This window comes from Pteropus vampyrus, unplaced genomic scaffold (genome assembly GCF_000151845.1).
Source record: "Pteropus vampyrus isolate Shadow unplaced genomic scaffold, Pvam_2.0 Scaffold98, whole genome shotgun sequence".
NCBI classification, from domain to species: Eukaryota; Metazoa; Chordata; class Mammalia; order Chiroptera; family Pteropodidae; genus Pteropus; species Pteropus vampyrus.
Genome location: NW_011888879.1, coordinates 5,626,537 through 5,653,317, shown reverse-complemented (window position 1 = coordinate 5,653,317; position 26,781 = coordinate 5,626,537). Strand labels below are relative to the sequence as shown.

Below are 26,781 nucleotides of genomic sequence, written 5' to 3'. Positions count from 1 at the left end.
GTAACCCAGAAGCTTGTAAGTTTGACTGTCAAGGTTCAAGTCCCTGCTCCACTTATTAGCTGCATTTTCAAGGGCAAATTACTTAAGCTCTCTGGACCTCATTTTCTCATCTTTAAAATCAGAATAATCATAATTCCACCCTATAGGATTATTATGGGATTTAAATTAAAAAAATTCATATAAGGTGCTTAGCAGAGTATCTGGCATATAACAAGCTTTTGATAATTATTAATTGCTATTATTATTGGATCACTTACCAGAATCAAGTAGAGCCTGAAAAGTCCTTCAGGGTTACCCCCATCCTGGTCTGGGGTTACTGAGACTTTTCTGTTGGGGAGCAAATGGTAGAAAGTCACCCCACCAGAAAGACTGTCCCCGGAGACAACTTTATCTCAGGGTTTCTTTGAACCACAAATGCCCCTGAGTCTTCCTTCAAATGCATGTTAAACACTTCATCTGCCCAGATGGGCTCCAAATAATATATCTATCCCTTCTGGAAAAAAATTGTTTCCTGTTTAAATATTAGCAACCAGTTAAACATTATGGTTTTTTTTTCTTCTTCTTTTTCTAGTAATTTTTAGGCCGCAGTAAATAATTGCTTAAGGCAGTACAGAGAACATCATGTTAAAAGTCATTCTGACAATTTGTGTTTTAATTTAAGTTTTACGAGTTATCATGCAAAGAAGGGCAGCTGCTCATTGGTAAGTCTCCTTAAGAGGTTGAAGCTTTGATCTTAAATCCTGGCGAGGCTTTGCAGAAATTGGAGGTGACGTTGTTGACAGGCTTGTCCGTAGCTATTTTACTGCCATTAATTAAACACACTCAAACACCCTTTATTTACTTCTCTGGAGTAAATGAATTGAACTTGATTTTGGTTTTTGATGAGAAGCTATGAGAGGGTCCAGGAAACATCAAAGAAACACTCTTAATCTCATGAAACGGACTCTCAAATGACCTAGCTTGAACATTAAAGAATTTTTGATTCCAATGCTGGTCTAGCTTCCTTACTGTAAAGCATTAATTCTCCTTAATGATAAGAAAAATTCAAGGGCAATTAATCCCAGTCCATTAAGTTCCAGAGGGTTATAGGCACTTTAATTATATCTCACTTCTAAAGGTCTCCTTTGTAAAATTGTATTTACATTTTTTGCATTTTCATAGTGCTTACACCTTCAAAATTTCTGCTTTAAGATCTTAAAATCTTATTTTTTCGCATTTTAATTTTAGACTTTTTGGAATAATTACAGCTGTACTAAAACTTCCTTTTGCTCCCGAACCTTTAGAAATGAAGGCACTGACAGGTTAAGACACCTGAATACACATAAAGCCAGATGATGCCTTTGCAGAGACAAATTTGAACCTTGTAGTTGGGAGGTCTGTTTTCATGTCTGCTTAGGGAACCCCACGAAATGACTTATTTGCTCCCAACCAGTGGCCATCGCTATGCCTGTTAGATGGAGCAAAGTTAGAGATGTCTGCACCTGAGCACCTGGACCATGTGCTCTGCCACTCATGCATTATTAATGATGTTTTTTATCGGTCTCCAAATTATCATTAAAAAAAATCAATCTGGTCCTGATTTTGAACCTATACTCTGATGGCCAGGAGAAATATCCGTGTGATCTCAGTGCATGTTCTGAGGAGATAGTATCAGGTTGATTAACGAGAGAGAACTCCTCTCACCAGTGTAGGCTGCTTTGTCCTTCTTGACACCATCTGACTGTCCTGTGGCATCACATGCTGGGAGAGGAACTGTGAGAGATGTCAGTGCCATCCCAACTAGCATCTCAGCTTTGAGTCTGAAAAAGGCAGAGAAAGGGCAGCAGGGTGAGAAGCTAAAGTCAAGACAAGGAATAGGAAGATCCAGAAACTTTTAGTACAGACATCTCTGAAAAGAAAAAATCCCAGGTGCAGTAAAATGCACGTCTTTTCCTGGTAAGAGTTTTTCCTTTTTTATTTCTCTCTCTCATAACTCCCAGTTGGAAGATAAAAGATGTAACATTTCCAGAATAACCAGAGGGAGAATTAATAGACTAACACGAATGTGACAAAAACAAAGATTTTAGTCACTGGCAGTTTATGGATCACGCTAGTCAGATAGGTAGAAGATACGGTGGCTTTCAGAGAGCCCACTCTTCACTGCGCCCACCTTAACCTTTCCTACTTGAGTCAACCACGAAACCTGTTGCGAGAGAACGTGAGCCCGTGGCTTACTACGATGGCCGACAAGAGAGCCAGAACTTCCACTTGTTTATTTACTAGGAATCTCATTTCCCATCGCTGCCTTGCTCACATGGGGCTGAGCAAATCTGACCAAATTCTTATCTTGGAAGAGCAAAGGGTATGAAAATCAGATATTATATGATCTGGAAACCCTCTAAATAGCAGGTGCAGGACAGAGCAAGAGGAACAGGGAGGGCGGAGGCCAGTGGAAAATATTTTCTGGAGGCCAAGAAGTCCATAAGGCTGATGAGCTTGACAAAGGAGCAGGTGGGTGGGAGGAGGGGCAAAGCCTGAGGGCACAAACTGGAACCTAGGGACGGGAGATAAGGGGACCAGATGGACTGCATTCGGTCCAACCAGATGGTGGGCTTTTATTTTTAAAAGGATTTGTAAATCCTGGGAACCAGGAACCATAAGGGTAGTGGGACCTTTAATCCCATTAGTAGAAGACAAAAGTGTGCTCTTTAAAAATGTAAACCCACTAATTATAGAATTTCTATTATCAAAGCTTTGGGACAGACTGCCAGTTTGGGAAACTCCAAGGAATCTCTGACTTCTTCTTTGATGGGAAGAGAAACTGCAGAAATAGTCTAGGCATTATGAGTTCATATAAAGACTCCTTCTGAAGAATTTCAAGTAAACTTACTACATGTACATTCTGATCCAAATTAAACATAATATATTTGTATGAAAATAGGCTTGCTTACATACAGAGTTGGAAGAATAGCTAACAGTGTAATTCGGGACTGATCAATTATGTAGTAAATTTTGAGTATGTAATGAGCCACATTTTAAAGTTTGAAGCACCTATTGCTTTCCAAAATATTGTACGCCTGTGTCCCCCTTCTGTAGGTGCTGTGTCTAGATCTGCCTGACCTCAGAGCACCCTCAGCTGCAATCCTGGTTACCGAGTCATGAGAATTCTGTTCTTCGGTCCTTGTCTCTATCCGACCCTTTGCTTGAGGGTCCAGAATTATTTCCATAACCCTTTTCCAATGGGACTCACCCTCAAAGACATCACAGTCATTAAGCATAGGGTGGAGTTGTTATTTTGTGCTCATGTGTGGCACGGATGTGAAAACTATTCAAGCAGAGCCGCATCTGATGGATACAGCAGAGGGGCAGGAGTATAGGCTTGTGTGCTCGAGAGCTCATGAAAGATCATGTAATATCTGATTTTCCTGCTAAGACGAAAGTCCCGATTCCATTTAAAAAATTCAAATGATGTGATGTATTATGAGAAAGTTTTAAGTAGCATAATTCATTGTGAAATCACTCTTCTGTTTAGAATATACAGATAAACCCATTAAGTCAATATCAACCATACGGTCTCATTTTTTGATGCTGTTTTATAAAGATGTTTTTCCTTAATTACTCCTGAAAAGAGTAACTGTTATTTTGTGGTTGAACTTGAACAGAGTTGCTTTGCAGCATTATTGACTGGGTTTTGTTTGTTTTCATCTGTGAAGGTATGGAAACCTGACAAGTCCAAACTGTGAAGAAGATGGAAGCCAAAGTTCATCAGAGTCAAGGACGGTGATCAGGAAGTGAGTCTGTCTCTTCTCTGCATTGCAAGCCCTCAGTTAAGACTTACTCTCTTGAAAGAACGCAGTTTGAATTTTTTATTCCTTTGGAATGTTGCCATGTTTTTTTCCCCATAATACATAAGAGCATAGAATTATTATTATTATTATTATTTTTACTATTTAACAGTATTCCTTTACTTATCCAGTAAAAATGTATTGAGCACCTACTGTCTGCCAGGCCCTGTGCTAAAGGATACAGCCATGAACAAAATTATTAAGTCCTACCTCCTATGAAGTTGATATTTTAGCAGAGAGAGACAAAGAATCCCACACGAAATAAAGAATCCACACAAAAAAGGAGGAAGGAGGAAAGGGGGCTAGATCCGGGTGGAGCGCTTGATTCACGGAGGGTACCAGGAATGGGCTTCTGATCTGGTGACACGGAGCACAGACCTGGATGTGGTGCAGGCTAGGCCTTGTGAATATCCGGGGCAAAGAGAATATGGGCAAGGCTACGGCGGGAGGGGAGTGAGCCTGGTACCCAGTGAGCGAAATGGCACTTGCTAGAGGATGAGATTTGTAAGGTAGTGGGGGCCCTAGATTACGTGGGGACCCAAAGGCCTTAAGAAGGGCGTTGAATTTTGTTCTGAGGAAGAAAGAAGCACTTAGGAGGTTTTGAGGAGAACAGTGCTGTGGCCTGATTTGTGTTTTTAAAGGCTTACTTTGGCTCTGCGGAAGATAGTTAATGCTGATGAGAATGATCTCGGAGTCAAGCAGGAAACATCCACGATGCAGGGGCGGGGCCCCCACTATAGCAGTGCCGTTCTTGTGTAGATGAGCTACAGGTCAGAGTGCCTGAAGCCACTCGTCGTGGCAGATATTTTTTTCAGAACTGAAAGTGTGGGAGGTGATCCTATAGAATTTTTAAATCAAAGGATCGACTGATCAGCTTTTTCTTAAGGAGCCAGGGATGTGAAGGTTAGAAAAGTGTCTTTTTAACTCCCAAATTAGGCTTCAGGTCATCGTATACTCTTCTTGGGGGAGCTATAACTCCGGGAAACCAGACACAACAGTGCAGATAGATATTTGAAGGCCAAGTGTGAGATGTGGTGAGTGGAACAAATACTTTATTCCTAGAGAGTTTGGGGAAGGCTTCTTGGAGGTGACATTCGAGGTCAGCCTTGAAGGATGGTGAAGATTCGGTGGTAGAGCCATCCAGGCAGAAGGAACAGTGGGACCAGATCAGGGACACGCATGTACATGACATTTGGGGAACAACACAGAATCACTGTGGCTGCTTCACGGTGTGTATGGGTTGGGTGAGTGCAGTTAGTGGAGCTGAAGCTAGATTGGGATTATACCGTGAGTGGCTTTAATTTCTTACAAGAGAATTTGGACTTTCCCTAGTAAGCAGTGGACAGTCAGCCCCAAAAAGCTTGTAGAGGAGGAAAATAATGAGATAGATGATATCGGAGAATAGAATAGATTTAGCGCCTTCTTGCTTAAAATGTGGTCAGTGGACCAGCAGCATCAGCATCACCTGGGGACTAAGAAATGCAGAATCTCAGGCCCCACCTAGACCTAGATTAGAATCTGTATTTTAACAAGATCCTCAAGTGATTGCTGTGCACTTTTGAGAATCATAGAATTAGAGGGGTTTTATTATTGTTAATTTTTGTTATTCATGCAAATTAACTGCGATAATAATTTTTTACAGAAGACTTCTTTATAATGAATATTTTTAAGCATATACGAAAGAAGAGATAATGTAAGAATTGAGTGGCCAGCTTGTCCGATGTAAACTCGACCTGTGACCAGACTCAGAAATGAGCACGTTGTTATCCCCGTATTTGGGAATTAAGTCAAATCTAGAGCTTCCATTCAACTAGCCACCTGCATGCTCCGAGGAGAGTTACAGTCTGAAAAATATCCAAGGCTTTTCTGTTTCCCAGGGGGTGTTTTGAGATTAAATAGGTTTCTGGGATTTAGCAGTTAAAGAAAATTAATTTGTACCCTGGATGTGAAGAGTCATGCTCATTGTTTTAAAGGCCCGTTATTATAAAACTTCATTGAAATTCATTGTACACCAGGAGCAGCAGCGTGGGTGAAGCTCCAGGATAAGCTGTTTCACAGGGCTTTACAGTTTGAAGCACAGGAGGCCTTGACAAAGAGCTTCACACAGCACCCCCCTGAGGGGTCCGTCGTCTGGGGACAGTGGTCAATGAATTAGAGCCTCACAATGAATTAGTAGAAAGTTCTTGACCCTTTTCCTCACACCGAGTTGCCTTTTTAAAAAATTAGGCCTGGTAAAAATATGCCACTTCATTTTATAATGGGTCGCTCTGTCCTGCAAATGCTGGAATGCCGAAGTCCCTTCTCCCTGCTGACCTCTGTCTTCCGCTTCCCCTGCCACTGTCTTCCTCACGGTTCTCCGCCCCCACTCTGACTGCCTTTATAATTTGTCATCTCACTACACTGTTATCTTTCTGCTCTTCTTTTTTCTAAAAAAAAAAAAGATTACTTCTATTATTTCTATGACTAGACAGAGTCCCTGCTTTGTCTTTCTGAGAGCGAAATCAAGGGAGCACCCTCTCCATTCCACATGGAACGTATTGAAAGTGTCTTGAGCACCCCAGAACTCTGGCATCTGGCTTGTGGCACCGATTGAAGGCTTCCTGGTGACTACAAGATGTGTAGGAGATAAGACTGTATGGCAGTTCTCAATGGGACAATTTTGCCTTCAGGACATTTGGCAATATCTGGAGAAATTTTGATTTCAACTTGGTGGGGGGATGTTATTGGCATCCAGTAGGTAGAAGCCAAGATTGCTGTGAAATGTTCTATAATGCACAAGACTGTCCTCCATCTCCCACAATAGAGAATTATCTGACTTTAAAGGTCAACGGTGCTTTGTAAGAAACACTGCTATATGGTGATAAGGCTGCATCCTCAAGTGGGAACTATCTTTATGAATAAATATATGTAAAAATAGGACTATGCCTATTTGAAAATTTATTTATTGATATCCCTTCTTACGATTAGATGACTCAAATGCCAGCCTCCTGGAAGGTGAAGGGCCCTGGATAAGGAGCCTGGAGAACTCAGATTCAAGCTCCTCCCTGATCACTCTGTCACTTACCAGCCATATGGCCTAGTCACTTTACCTCTCTCTGTTTCACTTTCCTTACTTGAAAATTGAGTGCTTGGAATATATGATCTTTGAGGTTCTTTTAAGTTTAATGATGTCCAAGATAAAATTTATTTAGCTTTCTCTTTACCTTTTTAAAAATACAAATAAATGTCAGAAACAGAGATATAGTCCAAATATTATATTGAATATTTGGGAAGTACCCTTGACTGCTTTTTGCTGTTGGAAAGACTATGGAACCGGTTTTGATAAAAATAGGAAGAACAAATAGACAGCTTCTTTGACTTGTTATTATTCGTGATGTCACAAGTGCTCACCATGGTCACCGATGAGGAGCTGAGTCAAAGCACCAGATTGTGGGGTAAGGCGAGGATGGCAAAACGACCTTTGTTTTCCTTTGCTTTGACTCTGTCTTGTGATTTCAGGTGGGAAACAGACGGCAGGAATTCAGTTTCATTCTAAGAAGTAAACATCCTGTTTTAGGGCAGATGCCTTCAGTTTTGGAGAGTTAGGGGTAGGATGGGGGTGGGAAATCGCTGTTGAGTTTAACTGTGGACAGAAAAATGCTCAACTATTGTTTGGTTCTTCAGTTTTTGCTGTAAGCACAGAGCAAGGCTTACATGTTATACAGGCTCCCAAGTCCTGAGATAACAGTCTTTCCTGTATTTCTAAATATGGATCTAATCGACCTTGCAGAGAATAAAAGGACTTAAAAGAAGGAAAACGTGGAATGACAGATGAACCAGTCAGGATGAAAGATTGGCTTCTGGTGTCTTAGACCACAAGTGACTAGTGTTCTTTATGCATTTCAAAAGAATCAGATTGTACTGTGACTCCCACTTGTAACTCCAGCCCCAAGTGTGCCCAGGTCAGGCTTTGTGCAATATCGAGAAACTTTAAAGTTATCTTGCTAAAACAAGAATTCTTTCCTTTGCAAGGAATTTAACTTCTAAGGCATCTAGATGTTGGAATCTCTGCCATCCAGTGATTTTTTTGATATAAGCACTAGACCTATGGCTGTAATAAGGCCTATCATGTTTATTTCTACAATCCCCAAACTTGCCACTGTTTGGAAATCAAGAAACTCATTTTCTGAGACAAAGGAAAACATCTCTGCCCGCATTCATTCTACCTGTGCCCTTTCCCTCCTTCCTGCTGACATTTTTGCATGATAAAATGTTGTCTATTTGGAATAATAAAATCAACCAGATGGAAAAATGAAGCTTTCTCTAGTACAGATTTGTTCTAATCATTGAATTCAGAAGTCAAGAGAAGGTAAAGAAGGGGTAGTCACCATGCAGAGTCTTGTCACCGTGAATCTTCATTCTCTGAAATGGAGCCGAGATTAGAATATCTATGTACATGTAACTTTATTTAAAGAGATTTAAAACTCCTCAGGAAATGGAACTTCTTTCTTTCTTTCTTTCTTTTTCTTAATGGCTAGTATAATCTTGACATCGCTTCTGCTTCCTTTTTTTGGACTGACTCTCATCACTTCTCTTTGGAATGGCGTGTTTTGTTTTCTCAGACTTCACCATAGCAGTGCTTTAAACTGCTGAAACCATCCTGCTTTCAACTCCGCACATTCAGATGATATGAATGTCATTCTTGTAATCTTTTCCCAGAAGTTGTAAACAGTGACACTAGATTTTAGTCACTGGTAAAATAGTAGTTATCTAAGACATTGGAAACACTTTAAAGAAAAGGGAGATGAGTTAAAGAAAGTTGGCTCTGATTCTTTAATGTCTGGGAAAGCTTTACAGCAGAAAGTATTAAAAAATATCTTCCCAGAGAGTTTGCAACCAATTTTGATTCCAGAAAATTCAAATACTGTATGATGACAATTGAAATTAATCTGAGTGGTTGTAACAAAAATGAGGAAAATAGAGAGGGGTGAGAACAGAGCAAAAATAAAATGTAAAACTTTGAATTTAGAGAGTTAAAGGCTATGATGTCAAAGGAATCTTTTTAAAAAGTAAAAGTTTAATAAAACAAAAGAAGAAATGGAAAAGTAGTACGCCACATAAAAGAATCTGTCTGGTATTATCTTTAAAACATCCATACTGGACAAAGGAAACTACAATTATAGTTTTAAAAATAATTGAAATTTTGAATCAAAATTGTTCATTTAAGAGAAGAGAGTAGGCCCCCAAGCAGACATTCCTTTTCTAACAGTTAAGGAGGAGAAAAACAACATCGATAGTGATATGAAAAGAAGAAAAACCAGTCACCTGAGAATCTTCTAGGGTGTTTTACATTTTAGATAAAGGGATACAGACATCACAACCAGACCGTCACTTGATTCGCCCTGTATCCTCCTAGATGATGAAAATGTTGATAAGCCACCATCACCACCCTGGCCGCCACCACTGGTGACAGTCTGTGGTGTGCTGACTAGTGTAAAGCATTCTGCTAGGCACTTAGTGTCTTCTTTTACCATCACAGATAGGCTGTGTGATATTGTCCTCATTTTATAAGTGTGTAAACTGAGGCTTCAGAAAAAGCAGCTTGTTGAGAGAGAGGTCTGGTATTGGAACTCAGGTATAACTGACTCCAAGACCTGGGCTTCTCACCGTTTTGCTCCCGGACCTGCCATTTTACAAAGAGCATTAGGATCTCATGCTCGAGATGTCCCCCTACATTTGCCATATCACAGTAATAGGGCCACCGACAGAACTGCATGAAGAACTAGGTTATAGTTTGTGACTAACGTTTTCGCTTGTCAGCACTCAGAGATCTTTTAGTTGGGGATTATCTCCTTTATTTTGCCAGGCTTTATTATTGAATGGGCACCCTGAGCAAGGTCCCCAAACAGCAGCTAGGAATGTAGAAGTCAGGCTTGTTTCCTGGGTAGGGAGATGGTTTATAGGAAGTGAGAAAGAAGAAGGAAGCCCAGATTGGTCAGGCCATGAGTCCGAGTGCCCGCTTCCTGTTCTTGGTGCCCTGTAGCATCTGTCATCACCAATGGAAACTCCATTCTAATGATGAAAGCTATAGACGACCTCAGCAAGTTTATCATTAGAGGCCTATTTTTACCATAAAGCTCCCTTCTTGGACTGTGAGGAAATGGAAAATAATGAGTTATTGAGGTCCCTGAAAAATAATCTTGGTGAGTGGCAATGTCCCTTTCTGATAATAATAGCTAGAATAAATTGGCTGCTTCGTAGGAATAGTCTCTCTGTTAAGTACTGTATACCCTTTAATATTCTCATTACTCTATGTATTAATAGTCTCATTTTACAGATGAGGAATCTGAGTCATAGAGAGGTTAAGGTGCACGTCCTTAACCTTCTATGTAATTCTCTTAAGTACCTAGACTGGACTCTCTTGTTCATCCACTTTTTTAAAGACTTTTTAAACAACAGTTTTTGATTGATATAAAATTTGACCAGATAGTACAGAGTTCCCATATACCTCCCTCATAGTTTCCCCTATTCTTAACTTTTTACATTAGAATAGTACCCTTGTTATAATTCATGAACCAATATTGATACATAATTAACTACAGTCCATAGTTGGTTCAGATTTCCTTACCTTTTTCCTAAAGTCCTTCTTCTCTTCTAGGATCTCATTCAGATCTAGATCTAGTTGTCTTATCTCCCTCGGCTCCTCTTGACTGTGACAGTTTCTCAGACTTTTCTTGTTTTTGATGACCTTGATGGTTCTGATAAGTACTGATAAGTACTGGTCATATATTGTAAGATGCTCCTTTATTGGAATTTTTTTCATAATTAGATAGATATATTTCACATAACTAGACTGAATTTATGAGGCTTTGAGAGGAACATCTCAGAGATAAAGTGCCATTCCCATCACATGATATCAAGCATACATACTGTCAACATGATTTCTGACTGCTTTGGCCTTGTTCACCTGACCGAAGTCATATTTTTCAGATTTCTCTATGGGAAACATCGTTTCCCCCTTCCTTTTCATACTGTACTGTTTGGAAAGAAGTCACTATGCACAACCCACACAGAATGAGTGGGCAGTTATACTCCCACTCTTTTAAGGTGAAGTATCTACCTAATTTATTTGGAAAACTTCTGCATGGGAGATTCGTCTTCTGCATTTATTAATTTATTTAATCATTTATTTAAATCAGTGTAGACTCATGGATATTTATTATATGCTTCAGGTTATAATACAATGCTACTCTGTTTTGTTGCTCAGATTGTTCCAGCTTTGGCTTTTGGGAGCTCTTTTGGTTGACTCTTGTGTCACTTTGATATACCCCCATCATTGTGGGTTTCTTTGTTTTTTTGACTCTTTCCTTACTTTATGGCACCACAAGATGCTCTAGGCTCATCTTGTATGTTTCCTACCCCAGGCCTACAATCAGCCATTTCTTCAAGGAGACCCGATTCTTTTTATTGGAGAATGGTAGTAGAAACCAAGATCTGGGTGCTGAGTGTGCCCACTGCTACTGGAGTGTCACTTATTTTAGATCCTCTGAGCTAATGGGGCTAGGAAATTATGTATACTAATTATGGGGCTAGGAAATTATGTATACTAATTATGTAAATATGCATATTTATAAATATTTCTTTGTATAACCATCTGTATCTATATTATGTCGAATATGAATTTTTACTGATGTCTCCAACTTTGATCCATTGCCAGGTGGATCATTCTAGCCTCTTCCTTTTGCTTCTTTGTAAATTTTCTCTCCAACAGAGAGAAAACTAGTCTCTACCATCTGCCATCCATTTACTTAATCATTCAATTTCCAGGATATCTGTGTAGCAGTATCAGAATTGTTAATTCACACCTGTGGGAAAGAGCTTTTATCAACTAGATGAGTATGGTGCTTGTGTGTAGTTCTTTTGCCTTTACTGCCAGTCTTACGGACTGCAGTTCTTCTTTTATAAATAATAAAAATAACCAATATTTTTTTAACGTTCCCTATGTCCTAGAGACTCTTCTAAATATATATATATGTTCTATATTAGGCCTCTCAATAACTCTGTGAAGAGGGATCTATTGATATCCCATTTTACAGATGAGGAAGTAAGGCATAAAGAGGTTAGGTTACAGCCACAGAACCAGGATCCCGGTTAGTCTGCTCCAGAGACTGTGTTTAATCGCATTGGCTATACTGCTCATGAAAAGTAGGCATTAGTTTTTTCTCTTTTCCAATAGAATGCAGCCACTGACTATGGTTTGGTGATATGGCTTTAAGTCTATGCACAGTAAGTCTCTTCAATTTCTGTGAATTTACCTTCGGGTGCTAGGGCCTGCACATGTGGTTGGGGAATGAAAGACAGATGTGTAAACACCCTTGACTTTGATAATTGGTTTTGAACTTAACCTCCTACTCTTGGCCCTTTCTACCCATATTTATTCTGTATTTCTGTGCATCCTTCCTACCACAATCCTTTCCTTCCTCCTCCTTGCCTTGGAACTTTGTCCCTTCTTTAAGTGCCTCATGGCCCCTCTCTGGCTTGTATGCCCTGTACTTGTCTTCTGGGGCTTAGCTCTCGCTCTGGCTTTGTTTGCCTTTCTTTCCCTGGGCCTCTCTTAATTCTTCTTTCACTTTCTCCCCCAGTGTTCTAATCCCTACTCACCACTAGTACCAAAATGTACAATGGAAAGTACAAGAAAGCATTGCAAGATGACCTTGACACGTTCAGATAATAATGTTTCCATCCATTCCAGGCTTTTTCAGAAAAAAAAAAGAATTTCTTTACCTTCCTTTGTTCTTTCTCATCAAGAAAACCATCTAGCCGGAGGTCTGAGAGTCAGCCTCTATCTGGCATCCTTCCCTGAAACAGAAAAACTGTTCTGTGACTAGGAGAACGAGGTGGAGGGTCCAGCTCAGAGTCAAAGTCAAGGTTACTTTGCTTTCTTTCCCTGAAGGGCAAGGTGCATTGGCTCCCACACTCAGGACTTGGCAGTGTCGCGGGCCACATTGCTTCCGAGGCCCACCCTTTATGGAGACCTTCTTACCTTTTCATTATCTACATCAGGAACAGATTCAGTTCTTGGAGAATATTCTAAAATAGGAAAATATTTTGCTGCTTTTAAAAAATAGTTCCATGTCTTATCTTCTGCTGATGATTAAGTAACAATAAATTATCTCAAATAGATTTCTGGGGAGAGAAAAGATCTCTAAAGGAACAGACTTATTCCTTTTGTCATGGTAATTCTATTTCTTGGCTTAGAGGTTTTACAAATCATGGGAGAGATGACTCATCCCTAGAAAATTTTTTATTAAACATTTTACCAATTCTAGAGTATTTTACTACTCATGGGATTTTAATATAATTTAATCCATTTATCTAAAAATCTCCGTATGCATTAAAAATCTGTGGTTTGAGCATAATAGCAGCCTAGGTGCTCTCCTTTACTTTCTTACTCTGCATCACCTCCCCGAAGGTTCCCAGGTGTGGCTCGAAGTTTTGTACTATTTCCCTGTATCTTTCAGCTAAGGCATCTGCCTAGTATCTTCCAATCAGGTATTATTAAGTGTGATTTCTGTTTGGCTAAGAAATGAAATAAGTGTAGCAAATCTCAACATACTCCATGCCTCCCCTCCCTTCCCAGTTTTTAAACAGGTCTCCACGTCCCTTGAATGTGTTTTGCTCTCTCTCACTGCAGAACCTTTGCACACGCCGTTGCCCTAGTCTTGGCCCTGCTAACTCCCTTGAACCTTGAGACCTCAGCTTTAACATTAGTTCCTTGGGGAGGTCCCCTCTGAAGCCCCGACTAGGTTAGCTCTTTCTATAGATAAATTCTTCTGGGACGCTGGACTCTCTCCTCTTGTGACAGTCATCACATAAATAGTTCTTGTGAATATGGAAAATAAAGGACACACGACAGGTATTAGTTTAACTAGTGAATTAATTCTCCCCAGAGGTCTATTTTCTTAGAAGGAAGCATCTGAGACGCTGTATCAGTCAGTTCCACACAGTAACCTCTGAGCATAGCATGTCTTTCTTCCGCTACGGACGTTTGCAGTAGGTTGGAAAAGGTTCACATTCTACAAAGTTTTGCACGTTGCCAAATATGCCTGAGATAGAAAGAGCGATCTTGGCTGTCCCCTCTGCCGTTTGGCCCCCCGCCCCTGGCCGCGGACCCAGCGTGCTTGCTCGCATACATACCTCCTCTTGGGACTGGGGAGTTTTGCTCTCTAACTCACCAAAGATTACTTCGGAAAAGGAGGTCATGTACTGGCTTTTCTCCTTACTGAGTTTAGATTATGTCACAGTCTTAATCTTTCTATTTGGTTTCGGAAATTACTTCTTCAGTCTTCACAAGTCGAATATTCAAGAGTCATGTCTTGCAGTCCCTATTACAGTTTGATGTCTCTGAGGTTGCCTCGGGGGTGTGTGGAGGGGGGTGCGGGGGTGAGGGGTGGGAGTGCTGTTTGTTCGCAGTGACTGTCTTCCTCCAGCAGGCCTGGAGCCACACATGTCGCAGCAGGGTCTGTACTTTGTGGACTGTCCATGCAGCCCTGAGAAATGGTCAGATGTAGAGGTAGTGGATGGAGGGGGGTCTGTAACATACTATTCAGTCGGGAGAAGAGTCTGCTTTGCTTTATATGTATGTACATTATATCTATTTAAATATGTATACGTAACCATAGAAAAGTCTACAAGAAGATACTCCAAACTATTAACAGAAGGTTGTGGGGATGGGATTAGAGTGAAGGGGGAGTAAATATTTTGCTGTTTTAGTTTATACACACTTACAATATTTCCTTTTTTACAATAAATAATCAGATTTGTAATTTTAAAATTAACAATTATGGGGAGTAAAGGAGTAAATGATACATTATTCTATTTATCATCTGTCTTTTACTTGTAAGTTTGGATTTCTGCTAGGTTTTCTTTTAAATTATGAAACTCCTAGGGGTCATTAGGGTAATTGGGTCGCTGGTCTCATTGTTGGGTGGATGCTCTTTTTCTTTAATTTTTATTGTGTGAAGTGTGTGAATTATCCATTTATGTCTCTTTTTTTCCATCAATGTCATTGGGAGAGTATTCTCTCTTCGGAATATTAAGAAATATTAACTAAGTGGTAGTATGAGTTAACTCACCCATGCTTTGAGAAGTGAAAACTGTTCTGTGAGAGTCAACCTGTTGTGTGCAAATGTCACAGACTGTCACCCTACCTATGTGCCTACCACAGTTCTGGGCTCAGGAAAGAAGGGAAACTACTCATAGGGAAAGTCATATTCCTTATAAAAATCAAATATTAGAATGCCTCTTTCTCATTCTTTCCTTTAATTCATGATATTTTGTTTTGTGAGGGCTCTCAAAAATAGAAGTCCATCGCTTTGAGGGGTTAGGATTTCAACATATGAATTTGAGGGGACACAAACATTTATACATAATAGATGATATGACAAGTAAACTGAATTGACAGTTCACTGACTAAAAGTCCATTAATTTCATCTTATTCATATTTTCGATTAGTCTCAGAGCACAGATTATTTTCTTCTAGCTTTCCGAAAGTGAATAAAACTTCTTTTAAATCTTTTATTTCATCCAGACTAAAGATTCAGAGAGTATTGAGTTCTTTCTACGGTTTTAAATTCTAACTTTATTTGGTGGTTTTATGTCATCTATTTGCAATGTAGATATGTGAATATTATAGTTCCAAGTGCCTTCATGTTCCCATTACTGAAACAATGATATCCGCAGCAGTGAAAACGGTTAATAAATTTATTTTTCTTCTGTCTGTACTTCAATTCTGAAAGTTAAGTATTAAATTGACTTTAGTTGTGTTTATGCCTTGATCATCGTCCAGCTCCCTGGTGTGAGGTTGTTACGTGTGAAATTTAGATGCACCTCTGAAAGCCCAGCCTGCAGTTTCACATATGTGGATAGTAATACCTGTATATGAAATAATAGTCTCTTCAGAGTTCATTAGTTAGAATAAACAATTTGTTTGAAGTATCATTAGATAATTTTAAAATGTGCTAAACAATTTTTTTTTCAGCTGAGACATTTTGGTTAGGTCTTTAGCTAAAACAGTGTGACACATCTCTGTCAATAAAACACGCATTGATAAATTTATAGTCCCTGCCATCTTCAATGAACGCACCTGGGCTCTGGGGGTGGCTGATTATTAAAGAGGCAAAGTACAGTGTTCTCCATGGGACACAGCCCAGCATGTTCCTGACTCAGGGGCATCTGTAAAGTATTCTTTGAGTATGAAGCATATAACAATAGCATTCAAAATGTTTTATTCTTTTTTGTCAGTCAGATGTTTGTCTTTCATTGAGTGAGGAGCTGTCCCCAACCTAAAGACAGCTCGATTCTTAGTAACGTGTCCGGAGGGAGCTGTGCCGACACAATGACCCCTGGCTCTTTTTGTGTCCTGGACCTTCTTTTACCACAGGTGGACTCTGCTGAGCCATCGGAGGAAATCACCTTCACCATGGCTTTGCTTATCAAGTTTTTCTCCTTTACCTTTCAAAACCTAACTTCTCCACTCATCCTATTTCTCCCACTTGAAACATATTCTCCTTTTATAATTTGAGAAGCAAAAGGATGAGAACATTTTGGGTTCATATGCTGAAACCCTGGTGATCTTTGTGAAATTAAATTTATGCATTTATCTTTTCCAACCTCGGTTATTCCTTTCATCAGTTGGATTTCTAGCCTACTATCAGTCATTTAATTCCTAAAATGTTAGGACAGTAGATTCTGTGGTCTCTAATTTAACTGAATCCAGTGTGCAGATTGCTCTGAAGTTGCTTTAAGACTTAATAATTTTTTTTCTGCATGTCTTTTTCTATTCTGTATGGATTTTTCCAAAGCTTATAGTCCTTTTCTTTTTTTTTTTTGATTTATCAGTCTTTCCTCTGCTCCTCAGCCACCGCTTAAAATAATAAAATGTAGTCAGCTTGTTTTCAAATGCTTTAATTTCATCGACATTGCCAGGAAGCTTAGATGAATTACCTGTTGACCACCTGCCCAAGTTTCCCTGGGATCTGCCTGGGCTAGGTCCCGGTGTCCAGGCCTTGTCTAGAGTCCCCGCAGCCAGTTGGGTGCAGTGACTCTCCATTTCTCTTTTTCAGTGCAATCGCCTCTATCCTGCGGGCCTGGCTTGACCAATGCGCAGAGGACTTCCGAGAGCCCCCTCACTTCCCTTGCTTACAGAAACTGCTGGATTATCTCAAACAGATGATGCCGGGCTCAGACCCAGAGAGAAGAGCACAGAATCTTCTTGAGCAGTTTCACAAGCAAGAACTGGAGACCGACAGTGAGTACTCGCCTGATTCCAGGGAAGAAGGTCGATTCTGATTCTGCAACCTCCATGTGAAAGAAATATTCTCCCTACACTTTTTGAACAGGAGACCTTGCTTTCCCTCAGAAGGACAGGCTGCCAGGGGATTGATTGATGGTGGGTGTAAAATTCTCGAGGTTATTCGAGTGCTGATTACAGAGCCCTAGAGTTTAGAGCAAAGGGGAATGAATATTCAGACCACCTAGTTTGGCTCCTTCGTTTTATAGGTGAGGAGTCTATGGCTCGGAGAAGTGAAGTAATTTTCTAGGGTTTCTTTTAATACCATAAAGACGATGATCTTTCTGATGGTCTTGTCTCTTTCCTTGTGAACACGCACCATGGTGACCCTGAGTTTGCTCTTTCTCATCTGCCTTATAATGGCCCCTCCTTCTATCGAATGGAAACCTCTCACAAACAATGACCCCCATTCAGGAGGCAAGGAATTATACCCAGTTCTGCCCCTGCCCTCACGAAGGCTGGGAAGAGGTGTTTCTTCTTCAGCCAGAAAGCATCACTGTAGTCCGTCCCTGGCCAGGGCAGATTTCCGGTCATTTAGTGTCTCTAATGGCCTCATCAAAGGAAGTTTCTTCGGCTATTTTTTCCTATTGGAGGAATCGACTGCCTGTTTTCAAGAACAAAGGAAGAGCCAGTACCATGGGTTGTGGGGTGCTTGGAACTCTCAGCCTTTGAAGAAAGCCAGAAAGAGGTTAGGACAGGCTTTTGGCATGACGTTTTATCCTCTTCCCGGGGTGCGGGGTGATGGTTGCCATGACAGCTGACCTACTTGGAGCCTCAGACAGGCATTTCCCTGAAGTGACGCCTGATTTCCTCAGTGGGGGAAAGGAAATGGTTCCTCCACTCCGATAAGGGAAGCTGCCTCAGCGCCAAAGAAAATAACCTTAAATTCCAAACAGTACCTGTTGAATTTCTTTATTTATGGGGGACCAGTAAAGGGGAAATGCAGTTGCATCACCAGACTCCGGACTGCCAAGTACTCTATATCTAGATGACTTCATCTGCCAGGAATGTTTGAATGCCAGGGGCACACCGCCCGCCCCCTCCCCGCCCCGCCAGCCGCTGCCCAAGCCTCAACTCCCTTCAGGGCCTCCCTGTCTGTCTTTGTGCTGGAGTGGAAAACTCTGCGTTAGAGCCCAGCTCTCCCCAGGGGGCTGCCCCTGGCTCACGGCCTAATTGGGGAACTGGTGGGACCAGTCGTTCATTGTTTCCTACTCAGGGACCCGGAGGCAGAGCTCATCTAGCAGGCCGAGGCGGGAGAGGGAGGTTGCGGGACTCTGGAAAGGCTTGCAGGCAGTACCCAAGAATGAATTTTTGTCTAAGTGTGGAAATTTTTAATCAAGAAAGCTCAAAACTCTTTGATTATTAAGTACAGTTATCATGACTGAAAAGGAATTTTAGGAGCTTGGTTTCCACGTGCTGCTTTTATCCCATTTCATGCCGGCAAAAGCAATGAGCTCTCCTATGTGTTTTTCACAAGTGAAGTCTTGCTTCTGGTTTTTACTTATGTGCTTCTGGAAGAGAGTCGAAAGCAGAAACAGTGAAGGCATGGACTGGGCCCCAGAGAGAAGGGACCATGCCGTCTCCATTCACAGCAACATCCAAGGCACATATCAGGCCGCCGTGGTGTCTGTTGAATGAATGGGAAGATGGAGACTGCCCACACATACTCGGCTGAACTGGCTCAGCCTCTGAATTGCCGAGTGATGGGGATAGATGTATATAGTAGCTCCCAGGAGGGTTGAGAGGCCCATTCTGAACCTTTGTTTGAGATTTCAAATGTCTTATTCCTCCACTGGATGAGGGAGTTCCAGAGTTCTATGGAGAAAAGTAGTGAAATGGGTTTTATGTTTTCTTTAGCTCATGCATGTTGGGGTCCCAGACTCCAGAAAGGCAGGGATCCCCTTCTACCTGCTCCAGTCATAACCCCACCCCATTCTCATCAATACCTTCAGCTCTGGGGTAAGGAAGCCGGCCTTCAACCACATACCTGTCACCGGCGTCGGCCAGGACGCGCATGGCTCCCCAGTAGGGGAAGTGACGTCGAGTCCACTCTCGATACCCCCTAGAAAACTAAGAAAAGGCCACCCCAGCTTGATCCAAGATGCCTAAAATTCTTTTATTCTACAAAGAAAGAGAGAGGAGGCTTAAAATATAAACATTCTGGGGGGAGCAGTAACACACCGATTTAACTTTCTGCTAAAATATAACTGAATACAGCTAGTTTGTTTGTTTGTTTGTTTGTTTTCCTTTAGAACAGATTTAACAGAGAGAAGACCAAGGAATATGAAGGAGGATGAGGTTGGGAAATAACCCAGGCATCGGGGAGAGGTTTCAGGGAAGGGAGGCTGGGGAGGCAAGCTAAACTTCATCCAATTCCAGTCTTCCAAACCGGAGACCAGAGGTCTTGCTCCATGTGCCGAGCCCTTCAGCTTCTGATTGGGAATCCTGGGTAGCGATGGTAGTGATTTTTACTCAATTCCTTAGTCTGTGCCCTTCGATGATCTTATCTATAATAAGGCTCAGGTGAATTTAGTGTAAGACTATTCTGCTTCATGCATATTTAACTTTAGGTGGAAGCTGAATGCTGCTCCAAGTATTTTGAGAATTCTAAAGACGTTTCAAGATTTCTGAGGAGTTCATTCTGATGCCAAAATGGCCTGTCTTCTCCCCTGAGCCTGGGCACCTTCATGCCCAATCCTTCTAGGCTTCTGGTTATAGATGGCCTCCTAATAATTAAAAATTGCATACTTGGGATTCAGGAAGCAGTTGGGCTAGTCCTTGATTTGATCAGGGGGTTTTGAGGGAGCCCAAGGCGAGGGTAACCCCTGAGTATAGCCCAGCTTTGCTTCTCTAGATTTTGCCTAACGTGGCTTTGTGCTTGGCCTAGGAACCAGGGGTTTGTCAAAGACGTGAGGCCTCTGAACTTAATAAAGACTAAGAACAAGCAGAGGTTGTGAAGGCCTCCACGCCACTCAGATTTATTGTGCTTGCTGTTCTCTCCCTGTGGGTTTTCTGAAAGATTAGCCCTCTCTTCCCTAAAAGAATGTTCAGTTTGACTCTATAAACTGAGTCACATACAGTGGCACTAAATAACTAATTTTTTTCCATCTATGAACAGCTGGGTTTCTCAATGCCATCTCCTTCAGCCTGGAAGAGGAAGAGGAACTGGAGGGCGGAGGGCCTGCCGAATTCACGTGCTTCTCAGAAGACCTCGTGGCAGAGCAGCTGACCTACATGGATGCCGTACGTGTTCTCTTTGTGCCTCGGATGTGCTTCTGCTTAAAACCTGGGGAGTGACAGTACTGGCGGCCCCAGGAAGACATGGGGTCACGTGATTTAAGTCTTTTAAAATCCTTGAGGGAAGCCGTGCCTGTAAATGCAGAGTGAAGATGTGACTTGAATCAATCATCTGAATAATTCAGGCCTAACTAAGCTCTTCTTGCAATTCTGGGTGAAGATCCTTTTTACTTGGTGCTCAATACACAGAGAGATACAAGAATTTTAATCCTCGTGAAACAAAATCTACTCTGTCCCATGGACATTTCTCTTCCTTTAAACTCATAAATATTTCAAGATCCGAACTGTTTATTTGGAAGATTGTAAAAGGGTCAAAGTATAGGTTAGGATGTAATAAATTCACCGACTCCACATGCGACTATATCTGGCAGCTCATTTCCACATGGGCTTCTTGTACCTTTGAAGTTTGAATATTTTTTTTAGCTGTGCACATTTGATTACGTCAGTCCCATTTGATAGCTCAATCTTAGCTGGCAAATATCAGTTAAAGAAAAACAGACTATTATCAGTTATCACAATGGTTTTGGCTCTTCTGCACATACTGCTTTGAAGAAAGCAGCATAAAAAGTGGCAGAGAATTTCCATCTAGTGAGCAGGCAAATCAGCGCCTCAAAGTACATCAGATGGTCTGTATAAAGTAAATCTCTCTTTTATACAAACACTTACACATCTTGTATTGAATTGTCGTACAAACGAGGGTCTGATTTGTTCAACACATTTGTTGTCATAGTTGTGCCACAACTGATAGCATAAGAGAAAGATGGAAAATGTCCTTAGTTATGACTTTTAGACGAAGACCTGGAAACCAGGCTTCACAGCCCTCTTTCTACCTTTTACTGGGTGACGCTGACTAGCTTTTCCTTTCTTCATTTTGCTTTTTACTTTCTTCATTTTAAATAATGCTTTTTACTTTCTTCATTTTAAATAATGTGAAGTAGTGGCGTCGATGAATGTCACATGTATTGTATTTTGGTGGATCACTTGTCAGGTGGTCATTGAGCATTCATATGTATTATAGATAATTCATGATCGTGAGTGCTCAGAACACAACGTGGATATGATTATGAGGTCAAAAGGATCTTAGCCATTTTTTTTTTTTTTTTTGATTAGTTGTATGGATTTTCTTCTAAGACAGAAAAAGCAAAATGTTTCAGGGCATTTAAATTTCCTTTTGGTTTTTCTGTTCCATCTGTTCAGTTGAGCAGATTTAGAAAGAACACGTGGGCTTTTCTGATCAATTAATATGTTAATTATGTACTTTTGTCTATTGAAATGAACACTGTGAGACAAATCAAGTAGAAAAGGATTATTTGTCCAGTCACAAAAATACCAACTCACAGATGACCCAGATGATGCGCTTTGCCATATAAAATGTCTGCGTTGCCCTTAAAGTCAACTTCTCTTTTGTTCTAGCAACTGTTCAAGAAAGTAGTACCTCACCACTGCCTGGGCTGCATTTGGTCTCAAAGGGATAAGAAGGAAAACAAACATTTGGCTCCTACCATTCGTGCTACCATCTCCCAGTTTAACACCCTCACCAAATGTGTTGTCAGCACCATCCTGGGAGGCAAAGAACTCAAAACTCAGCAGAGAGCCAGGATCATCGAGAAGTGGATTAACATTGCTCACGTAATTGCCTTTTAAAAAATGCTCTTTGTCTTAAGTAGATATTGGAGACTACTCCATCGCTCTGTTTAAATAGTTTATCCATTTGCTCGAAAGGCAATTGAAAGACCGTACGCGAGGGCCCATTGGGTTTTGCTGTTGTTATTGTTGTTCTTCTGAAGTATGAAAGTTGCCTTTCTTAACTCGGGAGCTTATTTATCTTCCCTCTGTGGGAACAGTTGTCCCATTGCTCACTTCTTTCTGCTCGCAGAGCCCCACAGTGCTGCTTCTTCAGGGGGAGACATTCCGTCGGCTTTTTCCTTTGTAGCCACAGACCGAGTGTTGGTTCTGCCCCGTGTTCAGTGAATATAAACTGACAGTCGAGTGTCAAACAGACTGCTCTTCAACCCAGAGTGATTCCGCGTGCACTTCATCTCCGGGAGATTTGAGGATCTGGTACCTTCTCAGAATCCTGAATCCTTTTTCTAAAGGACTGAGATACAGAGATTTCATATCAGTCTGGGGCTTTTCTGAGGGGCTTATATCTGCAGTTGGAGAAGCAGAGCCTGGTTCCTTGGCCTGAATCACATTCTACTGAGTGTCAGTCTGGTCTCTTGGATCAGCTGCGTACGTGCCATGTGACCTTCACTTATCAGCATCTTATTTCATCACTGAGAAAAGGTGAACAGTATTTAGTCAGCTGGTCACCACGTATTTCATGAGCATCTACATGTGTGTAAGCCACAATCGTATACATTTTGGGGCTGCAGATAGGATAAACGCAGTCGATTAAGAGGAGTAGGGCCCTATGAGATAAGTGCCGCAAAAGCAGAGGGAGGAAAAATCACTTCCGACTGCGCGTGACCAGGAAGCCCTCACAGATCCGATGACATTTGACTCTAGCTTTGGATAACAGATGGAATTTTTGGTATTTTTTTTCCCCTAGGCAGAAGCAATCACATCAGCTAAAGCTATGTAATTAACAACAATTTTGAAAAAGAAGTATTGCATAAATATCCTGTTAGTTCATGTTCTGGCCTATATGGGTCATCCCTCAACCAAAACACATTTTGCTTTCTATCTCATTATATATATGTAATTTATGTGATAATAAGAAATATAAGTTAAATAATTTGTTGAATAAGTTAAATATAAGTTAAATAATTTGAAGTATATTCTAGATCTCATAGCACGTGCTTAAAAGTCAAGGGTCCTTATCTTGGTGATACAGTTTCCTCATGTTGAGTATTTGTGCCCCTTGAAATTGCGTAGGCTAACTCAATCAAGTCGCGAAACTCACAGGTGGTTTCCTGCCAAGATTTATTTTACTTTTCCCGCATTATAACCACAAATTCTATCGAGGGGATGTTTGAAAAATGATAATTTTACACACAGAAAATATTCCTGATCTAACATTACTATGTTTTCTTGGACTAGCTTAACTGCTATATTTTTACTTTTGCATCATATCTCCTAGAAGGATACCTCCTTTTCTAGAAATGGGGCCAGATGCCTTTTTTACAACTTTAAACCCTTAGCTTAAGCCTCTTTCTGAATAATGTGTTCCATATGTTTATTATAATTTGCATGAAATATCTGTGCCTGAGTTCCTTTATTTATTGCAAGTTTCCTGATTTTTAGAGCATAACTTTTGGATTCTGAACCTTTGTTGAACCATGCTCTCATGGGCTTGGTTTCCAGACTGACTGTAATTCAGTGCTAGCGTTCGCTCTTTCGTTTTAAATAAGGGGAAGGCATTGAAGCATTAAAAAAGAGTGGGCATGACTTTTATAAACTACTTTGGCATTTACTGTAAAGAAAATGTTTGGGGTTTTGTTTGTTTGGCGTAGTTTTGAGTAGCCAGATTTTGACATGCTACGTTAGAGAATGCTGTTTTCCCTTTATATTCAGGATTAGCATTACTTCATGAAATGATGTTTTAAGCAATGTGCCTTTATGCCCAACCGCTCTGAGATCTCTTGCCCCAGATGCCCTGCACAGAGCTAAACCTGTGCTCGCACGGCGTACTCAGTTGTAAGCAGTGTTTGTATTGTAAGCCCATATGCCTGTATAAGCATCTCTTTTGACATAAGGCATAGTCTGCTCTCTCCATGTTGCCATCTTCCCCATGCCAGCCACGCACGGGACTCTCCCCCTGACTGTTTTGCTGTCCTTGCCATTCATTCAGCAGGCCTTTGACTCCACAGTCACTGGCTGCTGAGGCTGTAGATTCCGTGTGGTAGCTTGAGTTTTGGGATCAGGGAGCCTTTCTCTTTACCCAGAAAATGACATCCAGAATGTTTCCTGTTGTTTTTTTTTTTCCTTCTATTTTGTTTTAAAACACTGCCAAAATGAATTTAATTTTAAAAGTCCAAGTTATTTTAGAAACATTTGAAGTATCAAGGTGTTTCTGAATGTTTATGATTGTGGCACAAGCCAATTTGAAACTAAATGAATGTGTATAAAAATATTCCCCCTTGGCTAGGAGCATAAAAGCCAAAGTTCAACTTGTGGTGAATTTTTATTGCCAAGTTATATACACCTCTCTGGACAAGGGTTGGTCATGGCATGTTCGATACCATCTGACCTCAAAGCGGCTGCTGCCCAATTCACTTTGTGGGTCTACAGGATGTAGTGGTCTCTCATGTGTATTTTTAGGGCATCTGTGAGCTTCCAGCAGAAGAAGGCTTGCTTTCTCTAGCATAGCTTTGCAGACTCACCTCCATTCGTGTTTTCACTAGGAAAGCTGGAAGCTATAAAACTGTAACAACAGCGCAAAAAATATATTAAAGGAGAGCAAAACAAGTATACGGTGCCAAAATCTATAAAGCGTTTCGGTGACTGGGGTGGGAGTAGGGAGCCACTTTTTGATGTTCGGTATTTATACAGCTGCCTATTTCGTGGTAAGAATTCGTAGCAGCTGTGATACCTCTAAAACAGGAAACCACTAACTCACTGTATTATTGATATTTAAATGCCTTTTATGTTTTAATCACTCTCCATACAGGAATGTAGAATCCTGAAGAATTTTTCCTCCTTGAGGGCCATCGTTTCGGCACTGCAGTCCAATTCCATCTATCGGTTAAAAAAGACTTGGGCCGCGGTCCCAAAGTAAGTTCCCAAGTGTCTGCTCTACTTTCTTTGGCTGGGGTGATTAGCGGCTGCATAAATGGTGTGGGTCCTCACCTTCAAAGCGCGTATTGTATAACGAGAGAAGCATATTTGAAAGTCTGTGTGTGCTCTAGTAGGGTGCATTTTACATGTAATCATTATTGAATTTGTCGCAGGGCCACTGCAGAAATCACATCCATTCTCAAAGTGTGCCAAAGCCAAGGTTGTTGGCTTTTGGGATGACTTTAAGGATGTGCTTGCTTATTATCTGGTTTTTGAGGGCTAAGTTTGCTGAACAAGGAAGTGATAGCGATTTGCCATTATTTCTGGTTGTTTTTCAGCCGCATTCCAAAGCCTGAAGGTATTCCAAGATGCACAGATAGGACGTTAGTTCTTGCTGTTCAGTAGGAATCCATTTAGTTAGTTTCTGCTTTAGCATATGAAAAGCTATCTTAGTGATCTTACAAGTCTCTAAGTGTTCCTTACCAGTTAGCTACATTTACTAACTGGCCATATTCTATATTAATTTTCTTAGTATTTCTCAGTATCACCTTTGGAACAATGAACAATTTAACATCCTTATTATTTCACTGTCGCTCTTTCCTCCATTTCCAGAGCTTCCCTTGTAGACCAGAGAACTTTCTGCCAAAGAGGGAAAGGTGAGGAGGCAGCTCTGGTCCCACGTCAGTGCAGATTGAGAGGCCCGCGAATGTGTCATGGCTACAAACAAGGCCAGCTACATTCAGCAAGTCTGCCTAGGTCTGAACTAATCAAAAGTCAAACTGTATCAGGGAAGAATGTCTAAACTGTTTATAGTCTGTACTGTACACAGTGTAGTCAGTTTCAGGCAGGAGAGGGGCCAGCTGGCTCCCTCGGTGGGCTTGCTCTTGCGGAATCAGTGGGTTTAGTCCTTAGCGTGGAAGGCATCGAGCTCAGTTTCATCAGTTCACTTAGAGTTGATTAATCTCAAAGGGACTGACATGACCCGAACTTGCAAGAGACCCAGATCGGTAAACCAGAGTTTCATAAATTTACACTGAAAAGTGAGTGCCAGAGTACTCAAGCTTCCTGATGAGCTCATATTCTCAATCAGAGGACAGTTACGTGGGGTGAATCAGATTATTTATTGCATAATTCTGTGATGGATAAAGAGAAAAATTGAAGTAGATGGTCTTAAAGCCTGGTGTTACAGAGCTATAGAAGCCACAGCCGCTTGGACTCAAAAGCTCATTCTCTGTTTAGGATACTGTTATCAAACAATAGCAAAACCGACAGATAGGCTTTTCAAAGTCCGATGCAATTATCTTGATTACTACTCTTTTCTTGGGTTCTTGCTCCTCTTCACGAGTTTGAAAAATCAAGGCGACTGTGTGTGTGAAAGAGAGATTAGTTGACTGGTTTTTGTCGGCACATAAACGCTATAAAAGATATGGGCCATATAAAATTATTAGATAATAGGCCCTAGGGAACTTGATGTGAAAATCGGATGCGTACAGAGAACTAATCTTCGATACCCGCCGACTTCAGCTCCTTCTCCTCATCACTGCTCCCCAGCTGTGGCGTCGAAAACAAAGGGATGGTCAGATGTTAAAATGCATGTTTGCCCGATTGCAA

The 26,781-nt window shown here is 41.0% G+C and overlaps 1 protein-coding gene across 3 annotated transcripts in view; it reads left to right on the top strand.

Moving 5' to 3' along the window:
* The window catches only part of RGL1 (ral guanine nucleotide dissociation stimulator like 1), a 216,200-nt gene that overhangs the window by 155,516 nt on the left and 33,903 nt on the right, over positions 1-26,781 (top strand). For all 3 annotated transcript variants that reach the window (XM_023533244.1, XM_011364549.2, XM_011364550.2), the window contains 5 exons: positions 3,693-3,770; positions 16,928-17,112; positions 20,273-20,397; positions 21,865-22,080; positions 25,064-25,167. In XM_023533244.1, the coding sequence (XP_023389012.1) occupies positions 3,693-3,770; positions 16,928-17,112; positions 20,273-20,397; positions 21,865-22,080; positions 25,064-25,167 (708 nt within the window). The remainder of the gene's footprint in view (positions 1-3,692; positions 3,771-16,927; positions 17,113-20,272; positions 20,398-21,864; positions 22,081-25,063; positions 25,168-26,781) is intronic.